The sequence below is a fragment of the Corvus moneduloides genome, chromosome Z (assembly GCF_009650955.1).
Source record: "Corvus moneduloides isolate bCorMon1 chromosome Z, bCorMon1.pri, whole genome shotgun sequence".
In the NCBI taxonomy this organism is placed as follows: domain Eukaryota; kingdom Metazoa; phylum Chordata; class Aves; order Passeriformes; family Corvidae; genus Corvus; species Corvus moneduloides.
In genome coordinates, this window is record NC_045511.1 from 37,696,859 (window position 1) to 37,723,579 (window position 26,721).

The 26,721-nt window shown below is 50.1% G+C and overlaps 1 protein-coding gene and 2 long non-coding RNA genes across 7 annotated transcripts in view; 1 reads left to right on the forward strand and 2 right to left on the reverse strand.

Moving 5' to 3' along the window:
- Nucleotides 1-1,126: 1,126 nt before the first annotated feature.
- On the reverse strand, nt 1,127-3,218 carry LOC116437672. Its single transcript, XR_004237410.1, has 2 exons — nt 2,953-3,218; nt 1,127-1,499 (listed from the first exon to the last, which is right to left on the reverse strand). It is a non-coding gene; the product is annotated as an uncharacterized LOC116437672 (long non-coding RNA).
- The window catches only part of PTCH1 (patched 1), an 80,666-nt gene continuing 56,849 nt past the window's right edge, over nt 2,905-26,721 (forward strand). For 2 of the 5 annotated variants that reach the window (XR_004237408.1, XM_032095662.1), the window contains exons 1-2: nt 8,970-9,240; nt 10,773-10,965. Coding sequence is in view for 3 of the 5 variants with exons in the window: in XM_032095662.1 (XP_031951553.1) it covers nt 9,040-9,240; nt 10,773-10,965 (394 nt within the window). In the remaining 2 variants the exon portion in view is untranslated. Of the gene's footprint in view, nt 3,022-8,969; nt 9,241-10,772; nt 10,966-11,550; nt 11,675-26,721 lie in introns of those variants that run through there. The other 3 variants (XM_032095664.1, XM_032095663.1, XM_032095665.1) reach the window with 3 other exon arrangements.
- Nucleotides 4,290-8,256, reverse strand: LOC116437671. The gene is made up of 2 exons (XR_004237409.1): nt 6,539-8,256; nt 4,290-5,439 (listed from the first exon to the last, which is right to left on the reverse strand). It is a non-coding gene; the product is annotated as an uncharacterized LOC116437671 (long non-coding RNA).

Genomic DNA, 26,721 nt, shown 5'->3' on the forward strand with positions numbered 1-26,721 from the left:
ACAAGTAGCAAAGGACTACCAGACTTGCATCGATAGCTGCGCTTCCTCTCCATAACAAATGAAAACAAAGTAGTCAGTGTCTCCCTTCCTCTCTTTCTGCTTCAGCGATGAACATGCTTATGTCTGAAAACCATGTGACTTTTAAAGTGCTGGGTGATGAGGACATGACACTCATTTTCTTGATAGTGAAGGTCAGGACTGGAGTAATAAGGGACTCTTTTCATACCAAAAAGGAAAAAAAACAAAAAAAAAAAAAAAAAAACAAAAAAATCCAAGAAAACAAACAAAAAACAAAGCAACCACAGAAACTTGTTTCACTTTAGATCAGATCTGCAGATGCTTGGTACAGGACTCAGTTGTCCAGGCATGAGGCTCTCTGGACAGAGACAGTTCTCTTAATCTCAGCTCTCTGTCTTCATTGTGTCTCAAACAGAGGTGCAACACATGGTTATTGCCAAGATGGCCTTGTCACAAGTTCAGAATGGTTTTCTTGGCAGAACCACCCATAGTTACAGCCAAAATAGCTTTAGCAGAAGACCTTCAACAGTGGCTTCAGAAGGAAAGTACAGAATTGGATTGAAACATGGTCTTTATCTGTATAAGAACCAAGGGGAATAAACCAGGATGAAACTGAAGCACTGAAGCGTAGTGCTGCTTAGAGAGAGGATGTCTGGTCTTCAGCAGCAAAGTCAGCTTGGGCTTGCTTTTCTCAGTCTCCCTTGCCTCCCACGTTTTCCATGTCTGTTTTAAAAATCCTGTAAAATGTCTTTTCCCATGCTCTTCCAACTCTTTGTCAATGACACAAACCCCTGTCATGTAAAAATAAGTTCTGTAGGAAAAAAAAATGTCCCTCTTACTTTGATATCCAGTCTGGGTTTATGCAGATAATATATATAGAGTATAGGCTGCTTAACACAATTCCTAGCAGTTTTTCTTATACAATGCTTTTATATTGTTGATAATGAACACGACTGTAACATACTGTTAGTGGAATTCTCCAACATCTCCAAGATGAAATATGGCTAAGGCATGTTCAAAAAAGTCATGCGAAATCACTGAACCCAATCATGAAGTACATTTTCAAAACAACACAAACAGAATTATCTGGGCGACTTGGACACAGGACTACATCAGTATAGAATGTATTTTATTCTCAAAATATATTCTGGAGATTCCAAATCTAATAGAAAATCAAATGTGACTGGCTAGAGGAAAAGAATCATCCATAAACAATGAGTGACAAGTCTTCCAAGACAGGTCATTTATTTCTTGCAATGTGCCCTAATTCGGGAGCAACACTTGACAACACTCATCTCAGATGCTGTAACAATACCAGCCACGACAAGCTTCTAAAAAAGTAGTAGTAAATTTCTGGTTGTATGTCCTGCTTGTAACTATTCAAGAAAATGTTGCTTTTAAAATGAAAACCACTGTGGTCTTCTCCAGAAGCATTCAGGAATTATTCAGTGGTAGTAACTTCTTGCATTGCACTGCTTCACCTGAAAGATGAAAAGATGAAAAAAAGATGACTTTCTAGTGGATTCTACCAAAAATGAAGAGGACAGGCACAAAGCTTTTAGAAAAAAATGTACTAAACCAGGTGCAGTCTGCAGTGCTCAGCAGTCAGAAGGAAACTGCTTCTCCAGCTTCTCTGTACCCATCCAACTATGTCTTTCTTTTGACAAGGGAGCGGCATTCTACGACCTGGTACCTTTCACACTCTTCCTCCCCTCTACACCCAAGGTGGGAGAAGGGAGAGGAGGCAGAGGCTGAAGGAGACCCGCGCGCTCTGGTGAGCTGCGCTCCGGGGGGGGAGCAGCGGGGCGGGGGCAGCGGTGCAGGGCTCTCCGTCCTCCCTTCCTTCGCTTTTTTTCCTAAAGTTTATTGTAAAGGGGCAACATTCGCGGGTCCGTCACGTGATCCTGTCAGGTCCTGCCTATTGAGAGCCAGACCACCCACATAGAGGACGATGGAGCTGCTTAATAGAAACAGGCATGTAATTGTGAGGCTTTCCAGCACTCGGCAGAATGTCTGCAACCTAGGAGGGTTGTTTTTTTATATTTTCAGTTCCTTTGGTGGAAGGAATTCGGAAGGAAGGAAGGAATTCGGAAGGAAGGAATTCGGAAGGAAGGAAGGAAGGAAGGAAGGAAGGAAGGAAGGAAGGAAGGAAGGAAGGAAGGAAGGAAGGAAGGAAGGAAGGAAGGAAGGAAGGAAGGAAGGAAGGAAGGAAGGAATTCGGAAGGAAGGAATTCGGAAGGAAGGAAGGAAGGAAGGAAGGAAGGAAGGAAGGAAGGAATTCGGAAGGAAGGAATTCGGAAGGAAGGAAGGAAGGAAGGAAGGAAGGAAGGAAGGAAGGAAGGAAGGAAGGAAGGAAGGAAGGAAGGAAGGAAGGAATTCGGAAGGAAGGAATTCGGAAGGAAGGAAGGAAGGAATTCGGAAGGAAGGAAGGAATTCGGAAGGAAGGAATTCGGAAGGAAGGAATTCGGAAGGAATTCGGAAGGAATTCGGAAGGAATTCGGAAGGAAGGAAGGAAGGAAGGAAGGAAGGAAGGAAGGAAGGAAGGAAGGAAGGAAGGAAGGAAGGAAGGAAGTAGAAGGGGAAAGAAAAAGAGAAAAAGAGAAAGAAAAAGAGAAAGAAAAAGAGAAAGAAAAAGAGAAAGAAAGAAAGAAAGAAAGAAAGAAAGAAAGAAAGAAAGAAAGAAAGAAAGAAAGAAAGAAAGAAGAAAGAAAGAAAGAAAGAAAGAAAGAAAGAAAGAAAGAAAGAAAGAAAGAAAGAAAGAAAAAGAAAGAAAGAAAGAAAGAAAGAAAAAGAAAGAAAGAAAGAAAGAAAGAAAAAGAAAGAAAGAAAGAAAGAAAGAAAGAAAGAAAGAAAGAAAGAAAGAAAGAAAGAAAGAAAGAAAAAGAAAATAAAAGAAGGAAGACAACACTTATGTTCCATTTAAGCCGCCAGTACCAGTGAATGAGGGCGCACCCAGACCTCCAGCACGGCTCTCCCCGAGCGGCTCCTGCAAGGGCAGTGATGGTAGGTGCCCTCCCTTCGGCGGGGCGGCCGCGGGCCGCGGGACCCGGAGGACAGGGCCCGGGCCTGGGGCGGTGTTGGAGGGGCTGCGTGGGGCCTCCCCGGGGCCCGGAGCTGACGAAGGGGGCGGGGGGAGCCTCCCTCTCGCCGTCGGGGGCCGGGGCTACCGACCGGGCAGCGGGTGCGGCCCGAGCGGGGACGGCAGCGCGGGGCACGGCGGGCGGAGTGTGGCGGGGGCTCGGCGTGAGCAGGGGCGGCGGGGCTCCCCCGGGGCTAGGCGCTGCTCCCTCTCGCCCGGCTTGGCGGTGCGGTGGCTCTGAGCTGCGGTAGGGATGCGCGGCGGGTACTCGCCGCTGATGGGAGACGGCTCCTGAGGTGTCTGCAGTCCCGCAGAGGACGGCAAACGAGTCTCCGGTCTCTGCGTTTCACACCTGTGTGAGCTTTGGTCCGAACAAGCTGCCTCGCGGGGGGCAGAAACTTCTCTGGGGCTAGGCTCTACAAGACAGGGGCCGCCTTAGGTTGAAGTCAATACTGGCTTCAGCCTCCGGCTTCAGGATTGGGCTCCGCGTGGGGCTGGTACCGGGCACATCAGGACCGCTACAGCGCTGCTGTCACCGGTTTCCTGCGTGCTTTCTCACTGCTTCCAGGGACTGGAGACTGGGGGGATGTTCAGTGACAGATGTCTCCCTCTCTGCTGCCTTAGTCCCACTTTGGGAGGTAGACCTGGGGGAGGCAAAAGCGCGGAGGGGAGTGGGGAGACATCTGGTGTCGTTAGATGGTTTTAAAAGAAGTGTCGGAGCCAAGGTGGGTATTTCGCGGCTCCTAACCTGATAGCCTCTACCAGCTGTGGTTACAGAGTATCACCTTGTTTCGGCACCAGTCTCATAGGTGTAATCTAGTTTCCGGTTAGGGCTACTAGGGGCGTTGTGTGTCTGAATTATAATATGACATTGTATCTGGACAGCAGATAGTGTTGTTTAGAAATATTAGGGCTGAGGAGGGAGGAGGAGGAAAAGCAATATTTTAAAATCTATACGCTTTTAAAAAGCCTATAGATATAAAACTGGCAGCCCACTCTGAATTAAAATGTCTTAGGCTTCTCTGTTTTTATCCTTACTTCACACACACATACACACACACGCACACACATACACACGCACCTTTTATTTTGTCCTGCCTTTGCCACAGTGTATAAAGCCCTATTGAGACATGTAGGCGTGATGTGTAAACCGGATTAGCAGTATGAAAGAAAGACATACAATGAGCCTGAATTGTTTTACTTCCTTTTCATTTCTCACGCCTATATCTCTAATAAATTTGTTGCTCCAGCAGCGGGTCAAAGAGATTGTGTCGCTCAGCTTTTTTTTCTGCAAGGCCCGATGGCAGAGATCAAGGAAGTGAATGCCCTGCCTTCTGGCACATGCAAAACTTGAGCTCTATCTTTACACAGACTCGGTGTTGTCCAGGCTGGCTAAAAAAGGTTTAGTGTAACTTTCCCCTCTCAATGCACATTAATGTCCTACAAGTGGCAGGGCATTTTGCCAGGAAAAGAATCTGTTTTGAAGATGACTTGGGTTTATAAAGGTAAAGCCCCTCGTGGAATATGACAAGGTCTGCTAGGTCTGGGATGTCCTCGTGGTTTTGGAGGGAGCGGGCTGTTGCTCCTCCATCCACTGTCTTCCGCAGCTCTCCGTGCGCCCTTGTCCTCTTCTGGGAGTTCGCTGCTTCACGGAAGATGCCCAGAATCCTCGGAGACTCCTCTGGAAGCACATTTTCCTTCAGCCTTCCGTAGAAGAAAATGCCAGTGCTCCTGGGTTGGTGCTGTAGATCCCTCATTTGCTCCTTTGTGGCGTGCAGAGCAGCTTTCCATTAAAGGAGATCAGGGGTAATTAGCCGCATTATTTTGACAAGTTGGCTCGAGCAGTTCCCTTTCTTCCAGGGCTGAGGAGGGGGAGAGGCCGCCCGCCTCCTTCCCCAGGCGCGGGCGCTGCGCGGCGGCGCTGCCCTGCGGAGCGGCTCCCCGCTGCGCGCCGCCGCCTCCGACGGCAACCCCCGCCGGCCCGGTGGCCAGCAAGGCACTGCGAGTGGAAAAGGAGAGGGAGGCTCACGCTGCCCTGCAAAACCCAGCGACTGTGATTTTATGCCAAAGCCAGAATCAGGTGTGCGGGTGGAGCACAGGGCTGAGGCAAAACTGTGCACTTGTGCGATGGAAACGTGTGTGAGACACAAAAACTTGAGGGAACAGAAAAAAATCTGATTATTTTCCCACAAGTCGGTCTTCTCCCATGGTCAGCTCTCTTGTAAACCGTACAAAGGGAACCCAAAGTGCCTGCGCTTCATTTCTGTCTTTTCTTTATTAGGGTAATTAGATGCTCCAGCAGTGCAAATGCTTTTGGTGGGTGTCTGCAGGTGAAGAGCAATCTGGAAAAAATGTGTTAAAAGTAAAAATCACTGCAAATACCTGTTACCCGCTGTTAACCTCTATTGGATTGACCCCTCATCTGGCTGGAGAAAGTGTGAACCCCTGCAGTATCGGGGGTTATGAACACAAAGGGAACGTAAGTAAGAGGCAGAGCATTACAACATGAAGCCACTACGACTAAAGTCAAAGCAGAAATTCTTGTACACCAGTCCATTGAAAAAAGGCATTGAAAAAAACACGTATGAATGGTTGTAGACTGCAGCCCCTCTATAAAAGGAGACACCTTCCCAGGCCTTCACCACAGAGCATGTCCTAGATAAGAAATCTGGGAGATCCCTTCAAGTTGCTGAAGATGGAAATAGCCCTTGGTGTGGAGGACACTCAGGGAATGCATATCACAGTCAGCAGTGCTTACAAATGTAAATAAGGGCAGATTGATTAGGAACAACGTTATTGCCAGGAATGTAGCACGCAGGCATCAGCTATGAGGCAGACTGGGGGCAGCCACTGCTCTGACCACCCAAGTGGAGAATTTTACACTGACATTTCTTCCTTGAGGGGGAAAAAAACCCCAACAATACATACGCACACCCATCCCAGAAACAAGACCAATTAGATCTCTGCAGTAATTTTAAGCAGTGCATGCTTAAAAAAAAAAATTATCCCTCTAGACCATAGGGAGAGAGGGGAGATTAAGATAGTGCTTGTTAAATTTGAGTCTTCAGATAGAGTTTTGGAACCAGCAGTGAGAATGTGTGTTAGGCTACTGTGTGAAGCCTAGCAGGCGGGAGGCACGTAGGGCAGCGCTGCGGATTCCAGATGCTTGAAGGGACAACCCTCCCTGGTTTTGGAGCCTACTAGGAGGCTGAACCGAAATGCTTTTGTTCCCATCCCTTCTTTCTCCATTCACCTGCCCTGCTACCCGACCAGACACGGTGAGGTTGAGCACTTGCAGAAGTAGTGTCACATCACTTCCCAAGTGGAAACTTGAATTGGAGGTGGCCGACTGCACCCCAGGTGCAGGTTTCAGCCTCAAACACAAAACAGCCTCCAGCTGCAACCGTTTCAGGTTTCCTTCTCCCATACGTATGCACCTACGTGTGCGTGCATGACAGCTTGCTGCTCCTAGCAGCTTTCCTGGAGACAGTCCTGTGCGGAGCAGAGGGCAGGGCCTTCATGGAGACAGGTTTCACAGGGTGGGGAAAAACGGAGCTGGGATGAAGTGAAAGGAAAAAGAAACTCCCTAACCGGCGGCTACGGCCCTTGAAAAGCCCTGACCGTCGATGCCTTTAGGCAGTCTCACGGAGGGAACGGTGCGGTGCGGTGCACAGATCGCTCCCGCCGGCGGCCCCGGCCCCCGGGGTGCTGCCAACCCGCGTTGCCGGCACCGGGACGGCCCCATTACCGGCGCTCGCCAGCCCGCCGAGGGGAGGAGGACGTTTGCAGCGACCGGGGCTCAGGGCTTTTGCTCAGGAGCGCTGCCCCAGGTACATGCACGGCGAGGCTGAAGGGAGAGGTGCGCAGTGCCGGCGGGTTTGTCGAGCCGGGCGCCGCACCGGGCAGGGGCTCCACGATGTACTCCTCTCACCTCGGGTCCCCATGCCGCTCTCTTTTTCGCTGCGTTTCTCCCACGCCCCCTCCAGCTCCCAAACTCTTTACAGCCGCGCTCCTCCGCAGGCGTGCAGCAGCCGTCGTGCAGGAGCGCAGCCCCCCAGAGCGCCTCCCCAGCCCGGGCCGGGGGCGGAAGAGCGGGCTGGCCGCTGCCCCCCGCGCCGGTGCGCACGGGTGTCCGCCACGGCCCGTAGCTGCCCCCGCGGGGAGCCGCGCTGCGGGCCAGGGCCCGAGCCCAGGGCTGGGGGGATGCGCGCAGCTCTAGAGGCAGCAATTAATGGCTGATTCTCAATGAAGAGAAACGGAGAGAAGCGGTGCCAAAAAAGTAAACAATCGCGTGTAGTTCAAGAAATGTTCAGCGCGGCCAGGCAGGCTGCGTTTCATGGACTTTTACCCTAAAAACATTAAAATTGGCTTTCCTCAGGTTTCAGTTAAAGAATGAGCCCTAAGTTGAAACAGGCTAGCTACCGCGCGGCTTTAAATCCCTTAAGTGTTAAATTTTCATTGTGTTTTTCTAACTGGACGGAGTGGTTTTCTTGCAAGGAACTAAGTCTCCTCTTTAGTTAAAAAGAGAGAGGGAGAAAAATCTGGCACTTTCTACCGCAGTATCCACCACCCTGTCATTATTCCTACAAGCCTGGGAATTCAGCTCGGACCTCCCAGTATTTGTTGCAGCTCGAGGCCAAGGTGCCTCTAAAAGGATTTTCTTTTAAGGCCTTTAGAAATCGTTTAATGCTGCTTTTTCCTCGCTTTCCTCTCCTTTTCTTAAAAGGGAAAAATGTATTTCTGTATGTCCTTCCCGAGGAAGTTCCGCGCGTGTATTTGCAAGCACCCCGGGGGGGCGCGGGGGGGTGGGGGGGGGGATTGAGGGGTGTTGGGGGGTAACGCTGTTGAAAAGAAAACGAAGAAGAAAGAGGGAGAAGGCATTCCTTAATGGAAGTATTGCATGCAAAGAAGACTGGATCTCTTTAAGGCTCCCCCTGAAGCTGGAGATGCACACACAAGGGTTGCCGGCCTGGGTGGTCTCTCTACTTTGGTGAGCTGTTGCTAAGCAGCTAATAATAGTCATGTTTGCTGAGTAATTTCTGCCCTCCCCGAGCCAATCACCTCGCAGAAACCCAAGCCATCTGACAGCCCCGGGGGCGGGCTCTCAGCCCCCCTTTTTTTTTTTTTTTTTTTTTTTTTTCCTCCCTCTCCCTCTCTCGCTCTCTCTCCACTCATACTCCCCCCACCCCCCCCCCCACCCCTCCTCCTCTTTATCCAAATGGAGAGAGTCCTTTTTTTCTTCTTCATCTCATCTCTGGAGCCGAGGGGCTGCAGCTCGGTGCTGCCGCGCACACACCGGGGGAGAGCGCCAGGCAGCCGCCCGCCCGCCGCCGCGGCGGGGCCAACCGCGGAACCCCGCCGGCCCCGCGGCCCGCGAGAAGCACCCCGGCGCTGAAGCAGGATGGTGCAGCGCGGCGAGGCAGCCCAGCAGCAGCAGGAGCAGCCGCGGCCCGCCGCGCCGCCGCCCCGCCGCCGTCGCTGAGCGCCGCCGCGGACAGCGGCTTCCCGGAGGCAGCGGCGGCCGGCCGGAGTAGGCGATTTCAACGGGAGCGGAGGATAGCGCGGCGGCGGCCGGGGGATCCCGGGGGTCGCGCCCGCCCGTCCGCCCGCCCTCGCCGGGCGCGGGGAGCGGCCGCCTGCAGCTCGGGGTCCGCGCGCGATGTGGCAATGGGAGGCGCGGGGAGCGACTCGGCCGGAGCGGCCGCGGCAGCAGCCGCCGCCCCGCGCCCCGCGTGAAGCGGCCGCGCCGCAGCAGCCCCAGCAGCAGCCCCAGCCCCGGCGGCGGCGGCGGCAGCAGCGGCGGCAGCAGCCCCCGCAGCAGCAGCATCAGCCCGCGGCCCGCAGCGCCGCCAGCCCCCCGCGGCCCCGCCGCGCCCCCGGGGCCCCGGGCCCCGGCGCGGCAGCGCCAGCGGCAGCTCTCCCGTCCCGCCGGCGGCGGCAACATGGCCTCGGCCGGTAACGCGTCGGAGCCGGAGACCAGCAGCAGCGCGGGCGGCGGAGGCCACCCCGGCCGGGCGGCGAGGAACGGCGGCGGAAGGCGGCGAAGGACTGGAGGGAATCGGCGCGCCGCGGTGCCCGACCGGGAGTATCTGCAGCGGCCAAGCTACTGCGATGCGGCTTTCGCCTTGGAGCAGATTTCAAAGGTGCATTCAATCTCTCACTCTTTTTTCCAGAGATACACGCTAGTGGTAGTGCTGCTTTTTCCGCGGGGGAGGAGGAGGGAGGTGGTGTGTTTTCTCGCGGGGGTGGAAGGAGGAGATGGAAACGAAACGGCCACCAATAAAATGCTGGGAAAAAGAGAGGGACGTCTGTGACTCTTCAGTGCGGGAGAGAGTGCCCTCCTTCCCTCCCTGCTCGCCTGTGCCTGCTCTGGTGCGTGCCTGTGCTGCGGAGCACTTCTCCTCTTAAACTTCCCGAAACAGCCTCGCCTCGGTCCCGGCCTCCCCATGGCTAAGCCCCAGGCCCGCTCTCCCTCTCCCCCTCTCCCTCTCTCCCTTTTTGCTTCCTTTCTGCTTCTCCATCCTCTCGTAGCGCCCTGCGACCTCGGCAACACCCGCTCCCGGCCGGAACAGGGGAGAAACCGGCCGGCTGGTTTCTTGGCAGAAGTTGGGCTTTTGTGAAGTTTTCCGCCGACCGCCGAGACGGCGACTGCCCTCGGAGAACGGGGTCCCCGAGCAGAGAAGGCAGCGGTTTTCTCCCTTGCCCGGCGGTCAGAGGGGGAGCGAGGGCCGTAAACAAATTGCCACCCTTAACCCTGCCGTGCCGGTCCCTGCGGAGGGCTGGAGGTGCCGGGGCGGGGGGACGGCCCCGGCCGCCAATCTCCGCCGGCCAAAAAATGTTCAAAGTAAACAATCTCCAAAAGCTGCCTTGCTGCAGGGATGGTTTCACTTCAGGGAGCGGATTTCTAGGCTTTGTAAGAAGAGGGGAAAGGAGGAGGAAAAAAAAATCCATGTGGCTGCCCTCTTCCGTTCACAAATATTGTCGTAACTTACAGATGGCTGCTCTGCTTCCTAATTCAGATCACACAGCGTCTCCAAACTCTATGGAAATGAATTAGTGCAGATCTTACAGCGCTGCTCACCACGTGGGTCCTGCCTCAGCACCAAGCCTCTGCTAGGAGCTGGGAATGGGGGAAACGGCCACTGCTACCCACTGTCTGTCACACAATCCCCCCGCCTCTCCTCCCCGGCCAATCTGGGGTTCCAAGGAGAACAGGAAAAGGGACTTTTCTTTCTTGTAGCTGTTGAGGTTCATCGGGAGTGGTTCCTTCTTCCCTGGAGCCACGGGTCTCGCCAGCGCGAATGCTTTGCAGCCCGAGTGGGTGGCGGTGCCTCGCGCACGAGAAGAGTATGGTGGTGGGCAGCACAGGCGAGGGCCCGGGGGCCGACGCAATGTTGTCACCCCCAAACCCGCGTGTTGGTCTGGGGCGAGGATGGCTGCCAGCAGGTACATCTTTTCCCTGTGTGTGTGCTCGAGGGTGGCTGCTCGGCAGGGCCGCGGGGCACAGGGCCCTGCTGGAAAGATGCCTGTTTGAGCTGTTCACGGTGCTCCATCCTTCCCCTGGGGACTGCGCCCCGAGGGACACGAGCTGTCGCGCTCGTGGGAGGGCTGGGGGGCTCCCCCCACTTCTGCGGCTGCCGCAGCCCCCAACTACTGACCTCTTCTTGCTTTGCAGGGGAAGGCGACGGGACGGAAAGCGCCGCTGTGGCTGAGAGCAAAGTTTCAGAGACTGTTGTTTAAACTGGGCTGTTACATTCAGAAAAACTGCGGGAAGTTTTTGGTTGTCGGCCTCCTGATATTTGGGGCTTTCGCTGTAGGATTAAGGGCAGCTAATCTCGAGACCAACGTGGAGGAGCTGTGGGTGGAAGGTAAGTCCGGGGGGGTGCCCCTGTTCGCGGTTGCCGTCCCTGCCCGCCTGGCCGGTCGGGTAGAGCGGCCCGCGGCCGCTCCACATGCCCGGGAGGAGCGGCCACCGGCAGGGAAGGCGGGCGGTTGTCGGGGCGGGAGGCGGGCGCTGCGCTGGGGCGCGCAGCTCCGGGCGGCGCATACCACTTCTCCGCCCGCGGGGGGTCGCGGCGGCCAGGCCATGCACTCGGCGGAGGGCCGCCGGGACAGCTCGTTCCCAGCCGCCGGTGCCCTCCCCTCTGACCCCCGTAGCAGTCCGGGCGAGCTGCGGGCGACGGGTCTCCTCGTCCCCGCCGGCGGTGGGAAGCGGCCGCGCTGCCGGCAGGCGCCCCCGCCGCCATTTTGGGAGTGCGCGCGGCCGCGGCTGGGGAGGGGGCGGGCGGCGCGGCGGGGCGGGGCGGGAGCCTGTGTGTGGTCCTGCGCTTGGACAGCTTTCAGCTGGGGGGGAGCGCGGGGCTCGGCGCTGGAAAAAAAAGAAAGGAAAATAGCAAAGAGGAGGGAGAGAACGGGGAGGGGGGGGGGAGGAAATCCAAACGAAACAAAAAAAAGAAAACAAAAAAAACGAAGGAAAGGCAGCCGAGGCGAAGCGGAACCCCGAGTGGGGCAGCCAACCGGGCGGGGCACCCCGCGCTGAGAGGCATGGCTCCAGACTGCCGCGGGTTTGGGCTTTAGGTGTGTTCTTGGTGGGGTTTTCTTCTTCTTTTTTTCTTTTTCTCCTTGTTTTTTTTTTTTTTTTTTTTTTTTTTTTTTTTTTGTTGGGGGGGTGGGGGGGGTTGGTTGGTTGGTTTGTTTGTTTTTCCTGGGGGAAAAATACCGTTTATTTAGCATCACGTTCCCCCGTTAGCTGCTGGGTCGACGTGGAAACGGAGATCCTTGACTGCAGCAATTACTACTCTAGGTTTATGTCAAAGTAGCTTGCAGCAGAATTTGTCTTATAAAAGTTAATATGGGAGTATTATTTAGTAATAATCATTACTAAATAGCTCTCTGTACGAGTATATGTGGAAAAGCTAGTGCTGAATGCAATCAAAGTCGGTGCCTGTTCTGAAGGTGTTCTGTCCTGCCCGAGGTGAATTAGAGCGTATAGGATCGGAGTCCGTCCTTGCAGATGACAGCTGTATTGGGGTCAGGATGGGATTCGCGGGTCATTTAGTGAGTGTTGGTTTTTCTGTTGTGGAAAATAATGACGTTTTTTGGTCCATGTAGTGTAGTCCAGGAGTTGAAAATACGATGAGATCTGCTGCCGACAGATCTGCCTGAGAAACAGAGCAAGACAGTGCTGGGTCCCATCTGTAGGCAGAGATGTGCAGTCAGAGTTTGTACTGGTCACTAAGTACAGTACTTTAAATTCTAATGAAAAGGACTGAATTTTGTTTTTCTTCACTTCTGATTTTTCTTCCAAACTCACTGTGGAGTTGTGAAGAAGTTTCTTTTGTCAATTTTTGCTCTTAGGTATTTTGTCTCTGTTTTTCTGTGTTGGGTAAATTAATATGTGATTGCAGCTCTATCCCGCATGCTCTGCTGACATTTATTATCCTTATGTTACCTGGTGTTCACTTGCCTGGAATGGTGATCCTATTCAATTAATGCCATCTGCTTTTTGTAGCCTTGTAATACCAAGAAATGACTTGCTGATGATGCCTCAGTGACTGGCCTGGCAGTAAAAAATACAATTATCAAGGAAGAAATAGGATTTGCAAAATAGTTGTGTAGTTCAGTTGCTGCACTGGCCTCTTCTCATGTCATTATTGTTATGGGGAAGGGGTGAGCCAAAGTCCCTAGTATGGAATCTAGTGGAAATTGATCTCTGAGGTTTTTATGGCCAAGATGAATTCATAATGCAGCTGGTTTGACAGAGTTGACTTATGTAATTTCACATCTATTTAGTTTAGTTTTCATATAAAATTAAAAAAAAAAAAAGTAAAACTCTGTATTTAGAAACCCTTGCATTTCAAAGCCAACCAGCAAAGGCCAGCAGATTAAAGTGAAATAAAATATTCTAGTTTTCCCATCATAGCACTACATGCCCATCTGCAGAAAAGAGCTTGCTAAAATGTACTTTCTTGGTAGAGGCTCTGTAAATGTTCTGCTCATGAACAAGGGTGTTGTACAAGATAGCAGTTGCATATTTTTGTTGCTGAATTATGAACAGCAGTACAGATTGAGAGTTTGAGATGGAACAGAGACAGAAAGAGATAGTATGGAAAATGCGTTTCTTCCTATGCAGAGGTGCAAAGCCGCACCAAACTTGTTCTTCCGCACTTACATGGAACTGATCCTGACAGGTTTAAAGTACACTTCATGGAGGTTGGTATACTAAGGGACCCTTTAGATCAAGGTTTCTTAGAACAGAAGCAGTGGCTGAATTGTCCTGTTTATTAAAATAGCTGTCTCACTTTACCTTTTACCTTTCGTTATCTGAGAGTTTGAATGAACTGGGCAATGCTGACCAAATATAGAATCATAGAATTGTTTAAGTTGGAAAGGATTCATAATATCATCAAATCCAACTGCTAACCTAGCGCCATTGTGCTCATCACTGAACCATGTCCTTAAATGTCACGTCTAAACACCTTTTAAATACCTCCAGGAATGGTACTTCAAGGGCAGCCTGTTCCAATGCTTAATAGTCCCTTCTGTGAAGAAATTTTTTTTACTATCCAGTCTAGACCTCCCCTGAAGCAACTTGAGACCATTTACCTCTCATCCTGTCACTTGTTGCCTACAGCCTCTTTTCATGTAGCTGTACAGAGGAATAAGGTCACCCCAAGGGTCCTCTTCTCCAGGCTAAATTACCCCTGCCCCCTCAGCCGCTCCCCACAGAACTCGTGGTCTGTTGCCCTTCTCTGGACACATTCTAGCCCCTCAATGTCTTTCTTGAAGTGAGTGGCCCAAAACTGAATACAGCATTCGTGGTGTTGCCTCACCAGTACCAAGTACAGGAGGACAATCACTGCCCTGTTCCTGCTGTCCACACTATTGCTGATACAGGCCGGGATGCCATTGGCCTTCTTGGCCACCTGGGCACACACTGGCTCATGCTCAGCACCCCCAGGTCGTTTTCCTGAGGCAGCTTTCCAGCCACTCTTCCCCCAGTGTGTAGTCCTGCGAGGGGTTGTGACCAAAGGGCAGGACCTGGCACTGTATGTTGCTGAACATGGTATGAACCTCATACCATTGGCCTTGGCCCATCAATACAGCCTGTCCAGATCCCTCTGCAGAGCTGTCCTGTCCTCCTGAAGATTGACGCTCCCAGCCAACTTGGTGTCATCTGGGAACTGACTGAGGGGGCACTTGAACCCCTCATCCAAATAATTGATAGATGTATTAAACAGGACTGGTCCCATCACTGAGCCCTGGGAGCCACTCCAGTGACTGGCCAACAATTGGATATAACTCTCTGGGCCTGGCCATCCAGCCAGTTTTTAACCCAGCAAACAGTACACCTGTCCAAACCATGAGCAGCCAGTATCTCCAGGACAATGCTGTAGTAAACAGTGTTAAAGACATTAATAAAGTTCAGGTAGACAATATCCATAGCCTTTCCCTCATCCACTAAGTCATAGAAGAAGATAAGGTTGGTCAAGCAGCACCTGCCTTTCACAACCCCATTCTGGCTGGGCCTGATCCCTGGACTGTCTTGTATGTGCTGTGTAGATTCATAGGTTACTTGAAATATATTTCAAGTAATGGTTTTGATTTGCTACTGAAGCTTTTTACAGTTATTATTGCTGAATAAATTGGCAGTATTTACTTTAAGAGACAGATTTGATATGGTGTATTTCTGAATACCACTGAACATAATACAGCACTGAAGTTTGCTGGAAGTAAACGGTTGCTTTAAAACAGTGACGTGAGCTTTGAATGAGTTTTAAGACCATGCACATTCCAAGTTAAATGATTAGTAGTCTGAGCCTGCAGCTATTACGTATCACAGGGGGTCTGACGTTGGTCAGCACCGGTGTACTGCGACCTTCCTAGAGAGAGCGTCCTGCAAGGAACAACTCTTCCAGGGGCGGTGGCAGGCCTCCCTGGGCAACAGGTGATTTCAGCAGGTGTAGAAACTTCTCTGCTACAAGTGGTATCAGCTCTTGTGATTCAGCTCTTTGTGAAATCACCCAAGGCAAACTTGTGGACAGAGAGACAGGAAGCTCGTTTGGTTATTCCACAGAGGCAGCTTTTATTGTCCAGCAGCCCCTGTGAAGGGGAGGCCAGGGACAAAGGCTGCCTAGTCATGGGCAGAAACGGGGCTTTTTATGGGAAAGGCAGGGAGTGGGGTAGAAACCAACTAGCCAACTGGGTACAGGCTGTTACCATATAGAAACGAGGCATGCTGGGGGTGGTTCACTTTGTCACCATGACCCAGAGGAAGGTTGCTTATCTCTGGGGAAAGTCTTTTTGCCCTCAGGCGTCTCTCCCCCAAGGGAGTGCAGAGGGCTCTTGTGCCAAGGGCTCACAGCCCTTCACAACTCCCTCTTCCTTTTTTACCAAGAACTCCTCCCCAACGGCCTTTTTAAAGCAGCGTAAAAAACATGAGAACATAAGCAATACAATAAGAATTACAATGAAGATCTACAAAGCACCCTTAACTAAAGAAAGTGCCCACCCTTGGAGTCCCCATTGTCCGAGAAAGTTGTTGAGACCGTCTGTGATTTTTTCATCAGTCTTGATTTGGTGGACTTGATCTTTTAGCAGCTGGATGTTCTTTGAGATGGAGTCACTACGTGATGTTAAATATTCATGTGCTGCTAGAGGAATCCCTACCAGGCACGTTGACAATGGGTTGTCTAGGTTGCCCATGGACAGGCACAAGTTATCTTGTTTTAATGCCCTTGCTAGGGTCTGGGGCTGTGGGACAACCCAGCTGAGGGCCTGTGGTGCTGTGAGGAGCATCCAGGCAGCAAGTGAGGGCAGCACCAAGGTAGATGGGCCTCATGTTTAGACAGAGATGGGGCTTCTGATAGGGAATATAAACGAAAATTTGTTGGCTTTGAGGTGAAGGGGAAGGGTTGTCTTCACTTTTCCTCCCTCCTCCCTTTCCATTTCCCCTTCCTTTGTTTTTTAAAATGAATACTGTTGGGGAGGATAGAGGGTTTGGGATATTCTGGTTGGAGGTAAGTGAGGGCTGGGGAGGAGAGGGAGGGCAGGGAACAGGAAGGTAGGTATATAGGTAAGTGGAGTTTTAGGAATAACTGGGGAATAACTTACTTATAACAGCATTGGCCAGACTATGTCTGGCCTGTAGTTTGCGTTTTGTTAAGTAGAGTCCTTCTGGGAGCTGTGTTTTGTCTGTGACTTAGTGACGGGATGGTGGATTCTTCTTGGCAGTCGATGCTTCCTCCGTCTCCAGGCTGAGCTTCTCTGGTTATCTGGACCCGATGTGTCAGAGTCCGGGATATTTCAGTTATTATTTGTGGAGGCAGTGTTTACACAGCCTAAGTATGGTTTGATGTTTTTTCCTGGGAACCATTTGGGGCCGGATGGTAGTGAAACACAGGCATACCCCCTCCCCCAGGTAATCAACTGGAAAGGCCCAGAAATCTGATGTGTTTCTGGGTCTTTGATCAGCACCGGTGGCTTTTCAGTGAGCTTAGCTTGGGTCGAATTCGAGAAGTGCTGGAGTACGGGGGGTCAGGCTCTGATGATGTACAATTTAGGAAATTAATAACATAGAGAGTCTTACAGAGTCTCTCAATGGGAGACATAATCGCTGTTTCTCTCTGCTGTTGATTGAGGACTCTTTTGAAGGTCTGATGAGTCTTTTCTGCTATGGATTGTCCTGTGGGATTAGCGGGTATGCCCCTCGTGTGTTTTACTCCCCACTGGTTGAAGAAATCTTTCAATTTGCGGGAGGTATAGGCAGGCTCATTATCTGTTTTTATTTGTTCAGGGACTCCTAGGGTGCCAAATGCAAGGAGAAAACGCTTGATGGTGTGGGTGGCATTCTCTCCTGCGTGGGCTGATGCAAACACTGCCCCAGAAAACATGTCGATTGACACGTGCACATACTTAGACTTTCCAAAGGATGGGAAGTGGGTAACGTCAGACTGCCATAATTGGCAGCTGTTCAGACCGCGGGGGTTAACTCTGGTACCCATAGATTGTATCTGGTAATTTTGGCAGTTTGGATGTGTTGCTACAGTTGCTCTCGCTTGGTCTTTCGAGAGCTTGAACATCCTGATGAGGGCAGGTACATTTTGATGATAAAATGCATGGGATAACTTCGCCTGGGTGAAGATGTCAGGATATTAGCAGTCTCTGCCGACATGGCTAGCGTGTCTGCCTTCCTGTTCCCTTCCGCGATGGCACCTGGAAGGTCAGTGTGTGACCTTGCATGCATAATACCGTAAGATTGCTTTCTATGGGAGATTAAATGAATTAATGTAGAAATCAATTGGTGTAAGTTTGGATTGGAGACCTCCTTGGGAAAGGCGTGTTAAGCCCTTGTAGCTATGCCAGCAACGTAAACTGAATCTGTGACCAGATTAAAGGGTTTGTCTTTGAATTTCTCAAAGGCTCTGATGATAGCTGCTAGCTCGGCAATCTGTGGTGATCCTTCCACTACTTGGACATCAGAATCCCACTTCTGAGTCCTGGAGTCCCTCAAGTCATCACTGACTTTTGGGATTACCCTGAGCCATCGGTAAAAACTTAGAGCTTTGAGAGGTGTTCTACTTTGGATTAATTTTGGGATCAAATTAAAGGCCGAATTGAAAGTCTTATGTTTTGGCACGTGGATGGAAATTCGGCCTGGGTAGCGCTCCAGGGCGAACTGGAGGCTCCCATTGCTCTGGAGCAAATGTTCCAGATCCCCAGTGGTCAATGGCAAGTATATGCATGTGAACTCCCACCCTGCAAGAGAGCAGAGGTGAGTTCTGGCCTTTTTTATTAGATGTGCCATCATTTCTTGAGGAGTGGTTATTGTTTTTGTAGGCTGATGGCTTGTAAAGATCCATTCAAGTATTAATAAAGGGTCTCTGAGTTGAGGATCCCATTGAAAAATCAACCCATAGAAATGAGGGGGCCTTACCCAAAATGGTAAACTGGAGGGGCAGGCTGGGCTCGACACAATGTGCTTGGCATGGAAGACAGGGCCTCCTGGACTGTGGTGATGGTATCTCAGGCTTCTGGCATGAGTGCGCGTGGAGAGTCCAGGTCCTCGCAGCTGCAGAGAAGACTAAAGAGGGGGGCAAGGTCTTCTGTTGTCTCTAGCAGGGGATATATCCAATTGATGGACCCGCATAACTTGTGTAAGTCTCTTAAGGTCTTTGGGTCATCTTGGATGGTGAGTTGCTGGGGTGCAATGGTCCTCTCATGGATCTGGAATCTGAGGTAAGTCCATGGGGTGCACTTTGTCTTCACGAATCTCTAACCCTGCTTCCTCTATGGCTTCGATAGTCCTTTTAACAGTCATGTCCAAATAAGTTTTTTCTGATTCACACATCAGGATGTCATCTATATAGTGGTGGATGATTGCATCCGGGAACAGGCTCCAGATGGGGGACAGAACATGGGCAACGTACCACTGGCATATGGTCGGGCTGTTCTTCATGCCTTGGGGAAGGACAAGCCAATGGTATCTTTTGAGTGGGGCCTTTCTGTTGAGGGAGGGGACGGAGAAGGCAAACCGGGGGGCATCCTGAGGGTGGAATGGGATGTTGAAGAAGCAGTCTTTTATATCTATGATGGCAAGCATCCAGTCTCTGGCCAGCCTCGATGGTGAGGGCAGGCCGGGCTTGAGGGGACCCATGTCCTCAATGACTTCATTGATCTTACGGAGGTCGTGGACGAGCCTCCACCTGTCCTTGCTGGGCTTTTTCAGCACAAAGACAGAGGAGTTCAAAGGGCTAGTGGTCTCGACGATGTGACCCTTGGCAAGCTGTTCCTCCACGAGGGCTTCCAGAGCGCACAGCTTTGCCTTGGAGAGGGGCCACTGCTCGATCCACACTGGGTCCTTTCATTTCGAGGTGAGCCAAGGGATGGAAGGTGGTGTACACCTCAGTGGCCCGAGTTAGAAATCCTTACTGGGGATGCGTAAGGAAGCCCCCCATTGGGTCAAGAGGTCCCTGCCCCATAAGGTGATGGGGGCCCTCACAACGAATGGCCAGACGGTTGCTATCTTGCCTTTGGGGCCTTCGACAGTGACATTCTGCTTGCTCCACATAGACACTGTGGCTCCACCGATCCCAGAAATCATGCCTGCTGCTGGCTGTAGTTCCCAGTTCGCTAGCCACTCAGAATGGGCGATGATGGTCACGTCTGTGCCGGTGTCCAGCATCCCCGGGCGGTAGATCTGCTCCCCATTACAGAGCAGGCCGCATTCAATGGTAGGCTTATTTGAGCCCACAACCTGTGCCCACATTATGGTTGGATTGAGTGGAGCCTATTCTGGGCAGTCCTGTGGGAACAAAAAGGCTTGTGCAATTGGTGTTTCCTGTGAAAGGTAAAAGGGTGGGTCTGTGCAGCAAAGCTGGATAAAGATCTCTTGTCCAGGGTGTACTGTTTGTATTTCTGGTAATACGAAAATTTGTTCTGGACCATGAAAAGTGTCACCAAGGATGAGAATGTCCCATGGACTGTTTTGTGGTCCGTACTTACCTGTGGAGATATGGTAAAAACACTTATCTGTAAAGTCAATGGACAGCACGGTTACCAGCTAGCGCTGCGTTCCCATTTGTATCACTCCATGTGACGGGTCTCTTTCATGTGCGCTGGGATCTCCGGGGATGATGGTGCCTTCTGAGATCCACCTGCTTCCTCCTGACACTTGGCAGTGGACTTCACATACTGGTCGAAGTGATACGGCTTTTGATTTGTTGTCAAAGTGCAGGGCCATCCTGCGCTCTGTTGGAAGTTTGCTGGGTGCAGTTGGTACCGCTGCTGTCTCTGGGACCTTTGGTAGCTGGTGCGATGGTCCTGGGTGGGTTACTTTTCTGGGCAGTCCTCTTTAAAGTGTCCAAATTCTCTGCAATTGAAACAGTGGGCATTATCTTTTGAAGCCACTGCTGCAAATGCACCGGATACCCTTTCTGCAATGCCCTTTGCCACTGCTCGGGCAACTGCATTTTTGGTAGATGTATAGCGTGTGCAGCCTTTCACCATTTGCTCTATGGTGGGTTCCATGTCCTGGGGTAAAGCCCTCAGGATAGTCTTGCATTGTTCATTAGCATTTGCCATGGCAAGTTTACTCAAAAGTTCCTTTTGTCCCTCTGGACTTCCTGTTTGTTTTTCCAGGGCTACCTTTAACCTGTCCGCGAATTTAATAAAACTCTCGTCCCCTCCTTGTTTGATGTTAAAAAAATTTTGTGTGGGTATGGAGTCATCAGGGGTAAGAAGCAGTGATGTTTTTGCTGCAATGGCTATATCCTGCAGTGCAACTTCAGGTATAGTGTTTGTTTGGTCTGAGGGTTTTTGAAATTCACCTTCTCTGACTAATTGTTCAACAGTCAAATTTGGCCAACCTGCGTCTTCGGAATAGAAGTCAGATAATGTTTTTAGTTGTCTTTTCCAATGCTTCTCCCATAGCATATATTCTGCCGGGCTAAGGAGGCAGTTAACAATGTTTCTAATGCCGTGCGGAACGACCGTGTAGGTGGAGAAAGTAGGTTCTAATAAGTTTCTAAAAAAATGGGATCCCCGCCCGTGTTCCTTAGCGACCTTGCAAAGCTCTTTGATTTCTCTGTAGGGAATTGGCTCCCACATCCTTATATTTGTGGGTCCCCCCCCGCCTCCCTTTCGTAAAAAGAGCTGGGAAGGCTGAACTCGTTTGGGCTAATGCGCTCCCGGGTGGCATCTCTCCGTGTCTGCATCCAGTGGTCGTAGTTCTGAGTCAGAGTCCGCGGTGCTGCTGTCATCCTCTGAAAAGGAGGATGAGTGTTTTCTAGGGCGAGCCGTGGCAGCCTGGAGCTGAACGACAGGGGGAAGAACGTGGCAACTTTTGGATGCCAGCACCACCCGAGCCAGGCTGGGGGCGGGAGTCGCGGGGGACCAGGAGTGCTGTGCCGGAGCGGGGGGCGCGTCCTGGCTGCGGAGAGGCGGCGGGGAGGCTGCAGCCGTGAGGCAGCTACAGATCCCGAGGGAAGCAGGGGTTAGAGTGTCGCCGCTGCTGCTGGAAGGCTGTTTGAAGTCAGCGGCAGCGGCTGGAAACGGTTGCGGGGAAGGGGTCGAGGCGATGGGGTTTAAAGCAGAAACTACGGGAGCGGAGTTTGCGGGAGAAACCGAAAAGGCGTGGGGGGGGGGGGGCGGAACGGGACCCGGGCTCCCCCTCCCCTGAGGGGGCTAGCGAGGTACCGGTAGCGAAACCGGTAAAACAGGTTTGTGTGGAGGGGCAGGAGCTATCTCATCAGCAACTTGAAAGGGAGGGAGAATGGGTGATAGCAAGGGAATAGCCTGAGGGCATAGAGACTGGTGGATCGCTTTCCAGGGAGCCAGGCGTTTGTCCGCCCGCTGCTGAGGTGTGGATGGGGGGTATGAACTTGGTAGAAGCGATAGCATCACAAAACACGGCAGGGGGATTGGAATGCGCGAAAAGGGGTGGGGGGGAGCGGCAGGGGGATGGGGGTGCGAGGGGTGCAGGGGCGCGCCCACAGCCCGGGGAGCGGCAGAGGGCCGGCTGCCTCGCCAGCGCCGTTCTGCGCGGGGAGAGACGGATAGATAACTGGGAACAGGGGCTGAGCTTGGGGGGTGGGGAGAGGCTCCAAGGCAACTGGGCCAGAGTCGCTTTGGGAGCGGGGGAGAGAGGCTCGGAAGGCATCAGGGTGTCCGTGGCAATCCTGTTCCGTACGGAAGCTTCCATCTTCCGACTCCCTCTCATGCGGAGAGGGGGGCTTGGGAGCACAGGTGGGGGGGGTGGGGGGAGGTTTTTGACTGGGGATTTCCCGACATTCCCGAAATACTACCGGTTTTTTCTACTAATGTAACAATAATATGAAACAAGGGGATAAACTGAGAAACAAAAATCACCAGAAGCTTGAAGAGAGTAGGTGTTTTTTTCCAACGAGATCCCAAAAGGAGTTAGAAAGGATAGAGTCACCCTTAATATCAGAGAAATGCTTAGAAATCAAAATAATTAAGAATTTGAGTTTCCTCTTAGAAAGATTCCCCTTAGAAAACTTAAAATTACTAACAAGAAGGATTTTTAGAACTTGAGAATAAAGGTCTCTCTCAGGTTGGGTAAGGCTAGGTTTTCTCAGCCTCTGTCCCATGCTGGTAGTCCCACGCCCTAACCCAGCAGAAAAAAGAGAAAAAAAAAGCAAAAAAGGACCCAAAAATGTAGAAACTCGCAGAAAAACCCCAATTTCAACTTAAAAATCTTTGTCCAGGCATGGGGGCAGCTAGTAGGGTCAAAGAAACGTCTTCTGGGTAGGTGGTCAGCCTGAAGGTCGATCCTCATGGAGTTTCTTCTCCGAGATGGTAGGTGACGGTCTCGACCTGTCTCTTTGGATAGCCTCTACTAGAACGCAAGGGGGTCTCCTCAGAGAAGTGATGATTCGACGGTGGCTTTCAGTCCCTCCAACAGCTGTGCAGGAGTCACTCTCTCCAGGGACTTCCAGACTCCAAGGAGTTTGGGTGCCACTTAGCCGCAGGGGGTCTGATGTTGGTCAGCACCAGTGTGCCACGCCCTTCCTAGAGAGAGCGTCCTGCAAGGAACAACTCTTCCAGGGGCAGTGGCAGGCCTCCCTGGGCAGCAGGTGATTTCAGCAGGTGTAGAAACTTCTCTGCTACAAGTGGTATCAGCTCTTGTGATTCAGCTCTTTTTGAAATCACCCACGGTGAACTTGTGGACAGAGAGACAGGAGCCTCGCTTGGCTATTCCACAGAGGCAGCTTTTATTGTCCAGCAGCCCCTGTGAAGGGGAGGCCAGGGACAGAGGCTGCCTAGTCATGGGCAGAAACGGGGCTTTTTATGGGAAAGGCAGGGAGTGGGGTAGAAACCAACTAGCCAACTGGGTACAGGCTGTTACCATATAGAAACGAGGCATGCTGGGGGTGGTTCACTTTGTCAGCATGACCCAGAGGAAGGTTGCTTATCTCTGGGGAAAGTCTTTTTGCCCTCAGGCGTCTCTCCCCCAAGGGAGTGCAGAGGGCTCTTGTGCCAAGGGCTCACAGCCCTCCACAATTATGGCTGAAATATTTACATAAGAAGTTTAGAACTTCACCTGGTAGGCAAACTTTCAGAGAGATCTTCAAAACATCATTCTTTCAGATTTCTTGTAGTAGTCTTCTTCCTTCAGAATTTATGCTAGCATTCTTGGCCTTCTTTGAGCCTCCTGATACCAAAGCTTTCCTCTCGGCTTGTTTCTTGGTGCTAAGTGTTGTAGAGTAGCTTTTTTGTTTTTTGGGGTTTCTTTTAAACACAGTCCTCCTCTGGCCACTGTTCAGAATACTTCAGTTATTACTGTGTGTCCCACAGTGGTTCCATCTATGTTCCTGTCTACCTCTTAGTTGTCTTTGCCTGGGACATGTACATGTATCTCCTCGGTACATGAATAGATCTGTCATCCCCATATGCATACCTTGCTGCTGGAGGGGGTTGTCTGCTGGGGCAGACAAATTCTGAACTGCCATTTTAATGCCAGTTCTGTTATTCAGCTTGAGTTGAGTTGTATGTGGGTGTCCATGCATCCTGGAGGTGTGGAGACTTTTTAGCATCTTTATATGTTGTACACACAAAGAAAAAAAGGGCTTTGCATTGATTTCCTCGGTGACTGAATTTTGTTGGACACAGATGTGCTTTTAGAATTATCCATTCACACCTAGAGAGTGCTCTGGATGGAAAAGAAATCATGCTCATAACTAGTTATGTTTATTTGCTACCACTCTTAATAGGCAGTCTAAGACCCAGTGTGTCAACAGCAGTCACACATGTAAGTTCACAGCCTCTGCTTCTGAAAGAAGGTAGTTTTGTGGCTCCAGAGAAGGTTCTGTTAAATGAAGCTTGAAATTTGGCTACTGCAATGCCTTAAATGATGTTAATTGTAGCAGCTTATAATGGGAGAGATGATCTAGTCTTGTGCTGTGATCATTCATTTCGTGTCATCATTGTCTTGGAATTTTTTTTCTCCTCACTTTTTTCATTAGTTTTCTTCCTTAAGTGGTCAAAGATCGTGCTGTTCTTTCTTTTCTTGCTTTCTTCACTTTTTGCACTAGCTGTAGCTCAGTCAAACTATTCCTCCTTAAGCAGCCCTCTTCACAAAGCTTTGTGAAGCTTTGTGAGCTTGAACTGAACTCTGACATGGCAGAGCTCCTTCTTTAAGAAAATTTGAAGGAAGAGGGTGGGTGATACAAATAGGTAGGACATCCTGCAAGGAATGCCCCAGTAGTTGCACAGTTTAGTTCAGTTATGTGGAACAAAGTGAGTGTGTTCTAACTGTAAGTGAATTAGGACTGATTGCATACAGTAGAAACACTTTGTAAGTTGAGATTTGAGCTATGTGTCGTATTGTTTCCTTTCTTTCTTAAGGGACAAAAATCAGGTTGCTCTATTTTATTTATGGCTGACCCCTCTTAAAATATGTTAATCTACCCATGCAACTTAAGAATGAGGTGAAAATGAGGAAAGTGTATGAGTGATGCAGGAGCCAGTATTATTTCCATAGATTCTCAGTTTTCTTAACCCACCAAGATTAAGTGCAGGTGGAGAGAAAAGTTGTTCTTAAATTCTGCCTAAAGGCACCAGTTAACTTTACACTAGTATTCTTTGGAGAAACAAAAAAGAATAGTAAAGAAACAGATCTGCACGAATTTGTTTTTTCAAGGAGACAAACTTATGTGAGTGGGCTGAGGTAACATGTTTGGTTTGAGTACAGTTAGCAGGAATTGACCCAGTCAAGTGTAATTCCTTTCTGCCACAAACGTATGCATTTGTGGACAGCAGCAGACAAGTACTGTTTTAGATACGCTTGCTCCTGCATCACCTCCTTGGCACAGTATAGATGGCAGAAGAGCAGAAGTTACTCTGCTCTTCAGTCTGTGGTGGGGCGTTGGCAGGCTCTGTGGCAGTCAAGACATTCTCTCTGATTGCATCACCAAATTAATTAGTTTCCTATGAATCAGGTGACATAAGAGCTTATTTATCCCTGAATGCTGTCTTACACTGTGTTGCATTCCTCAGCTCATACTGAAAGTTCAGTGGAAGGTGTTTATCTGGAAAATTTCCAAGCCACTGTTTTGTTTGATTTAAGTATGATTATTTATTACATGTCTTTTTTTCCACATGATAGCTGAAGGATGGTCATCTGAGAAACATGCTTATTTTAATGTTTACTGATAAACCGCAGAAGTAGTTCAGTCCAAGCTACTGTTTTGAAAAAGAACATCAAATTCTAATATTTAGGATTTATATAATATTTGTGGATAAAAACATCAGGGCAGTGGGTGTTATGTTCCTTTGGATTTGAACTCTCTCTGTTTCCATGTATTGAAAGTTGTTAAGAAAAGATGCTTAAAGGTTTTACTTACATGGATATTTATTTGATTGTCATCTATCAAGAGCTTGCTATTAAATTCAAAATCACTGGAGATCTCTGTTAAGTTCCATCTTGGCAGGTGTCCACATCATTGCTCAGAGTTGGTACTCCTTGCTGAAAAGCTTGTACAGAAAAACATCCCTGCAGCTTCAGTGCATAAAATTCCTCTTTTATCTGTAAGAGTTTTCATGAAGGTATTGCCTGTGACCATTCTTTGGTCATTGAAAAGGTAAAGGATGAAATCCTGAATGCACTGAATGTAGTGGCAGAACTTGGGATGACTTTAGTGTGACCAGGCCTTATCCATGTACAAAGCCACAGCAGACTAACAGTGTGCCCATGTGTTAACCTCTTCAGGGAAGGGAAAGAGAAGCTTCTACTGTAGAATTGGCACCCCTCTAAGCTCTAAGTGCATTGTTGCATGTTTCCTTGAGACTTCAGAGGCATTTAATTTAGTCAAGCCTGGAGAAAATTAATCTTTGTTATTATTTCCAAACTTACCACTGTTGCCAGTGTCCCTGCCAGAATGTGCCGTACAGATCATTGTTTGGAAGGGTCTGTTTCTTTCTCTGTTGGAATGTGTATTTAAACAGGCTGGTGCCTTGGCTATGCTATTGTCCTCCTCTTCTGAGCTTTGAGTGTCATCTTGTGCTCTGAGGATTTTGCAGCTTATGAACAGGGTTTGAAGGCATTTCTTGCAGATTTTGGAACAGAAGTCCTGGTGTGAAATAGAATAGTTGAAAGCAGCATTGTTTTATTGTTGTTCCCTGTGCTGCTGTTGCTGAGCAGGAACAGGGGAAGAGTAGGTAAGTAAAAGAGCTAACTCAGCTGTAGGGCTGGCTGCTGCTGAAGTTGTGGTGCTATGTGGACATGATGGTGAATGGTTTGGGGTCTACTACCAGCTCTTGCCACCTGGTAAGTGGCCTGGTTTTATGTTTGTTTGCTTGTTTTTGTAGAGAACTGGCCTTCCTTCCTCATTATTCCTCAGTAGTCAGTGGGTTCAGAAAAGAATGAACTCCAAAAGCAATGGGTACTCAAGCTTTATTTCAGCATAGAATGCATTAAGGTAAATCTGAGCTACTCACCCAGAATCTGTCCATTTTCATGATTTTTGGGGTTTTTTTGGTTTTTTTTTTTTGTGGGTTTGTTTTGTTTTGTTTTTGGGTTTTTTTGTGGCAAGAGGTGGTCCAAGCCCTGTCATTACATAATATTTTCGGCGGTTCCCCAGAAAGTCATAATATGATGTAGCGTA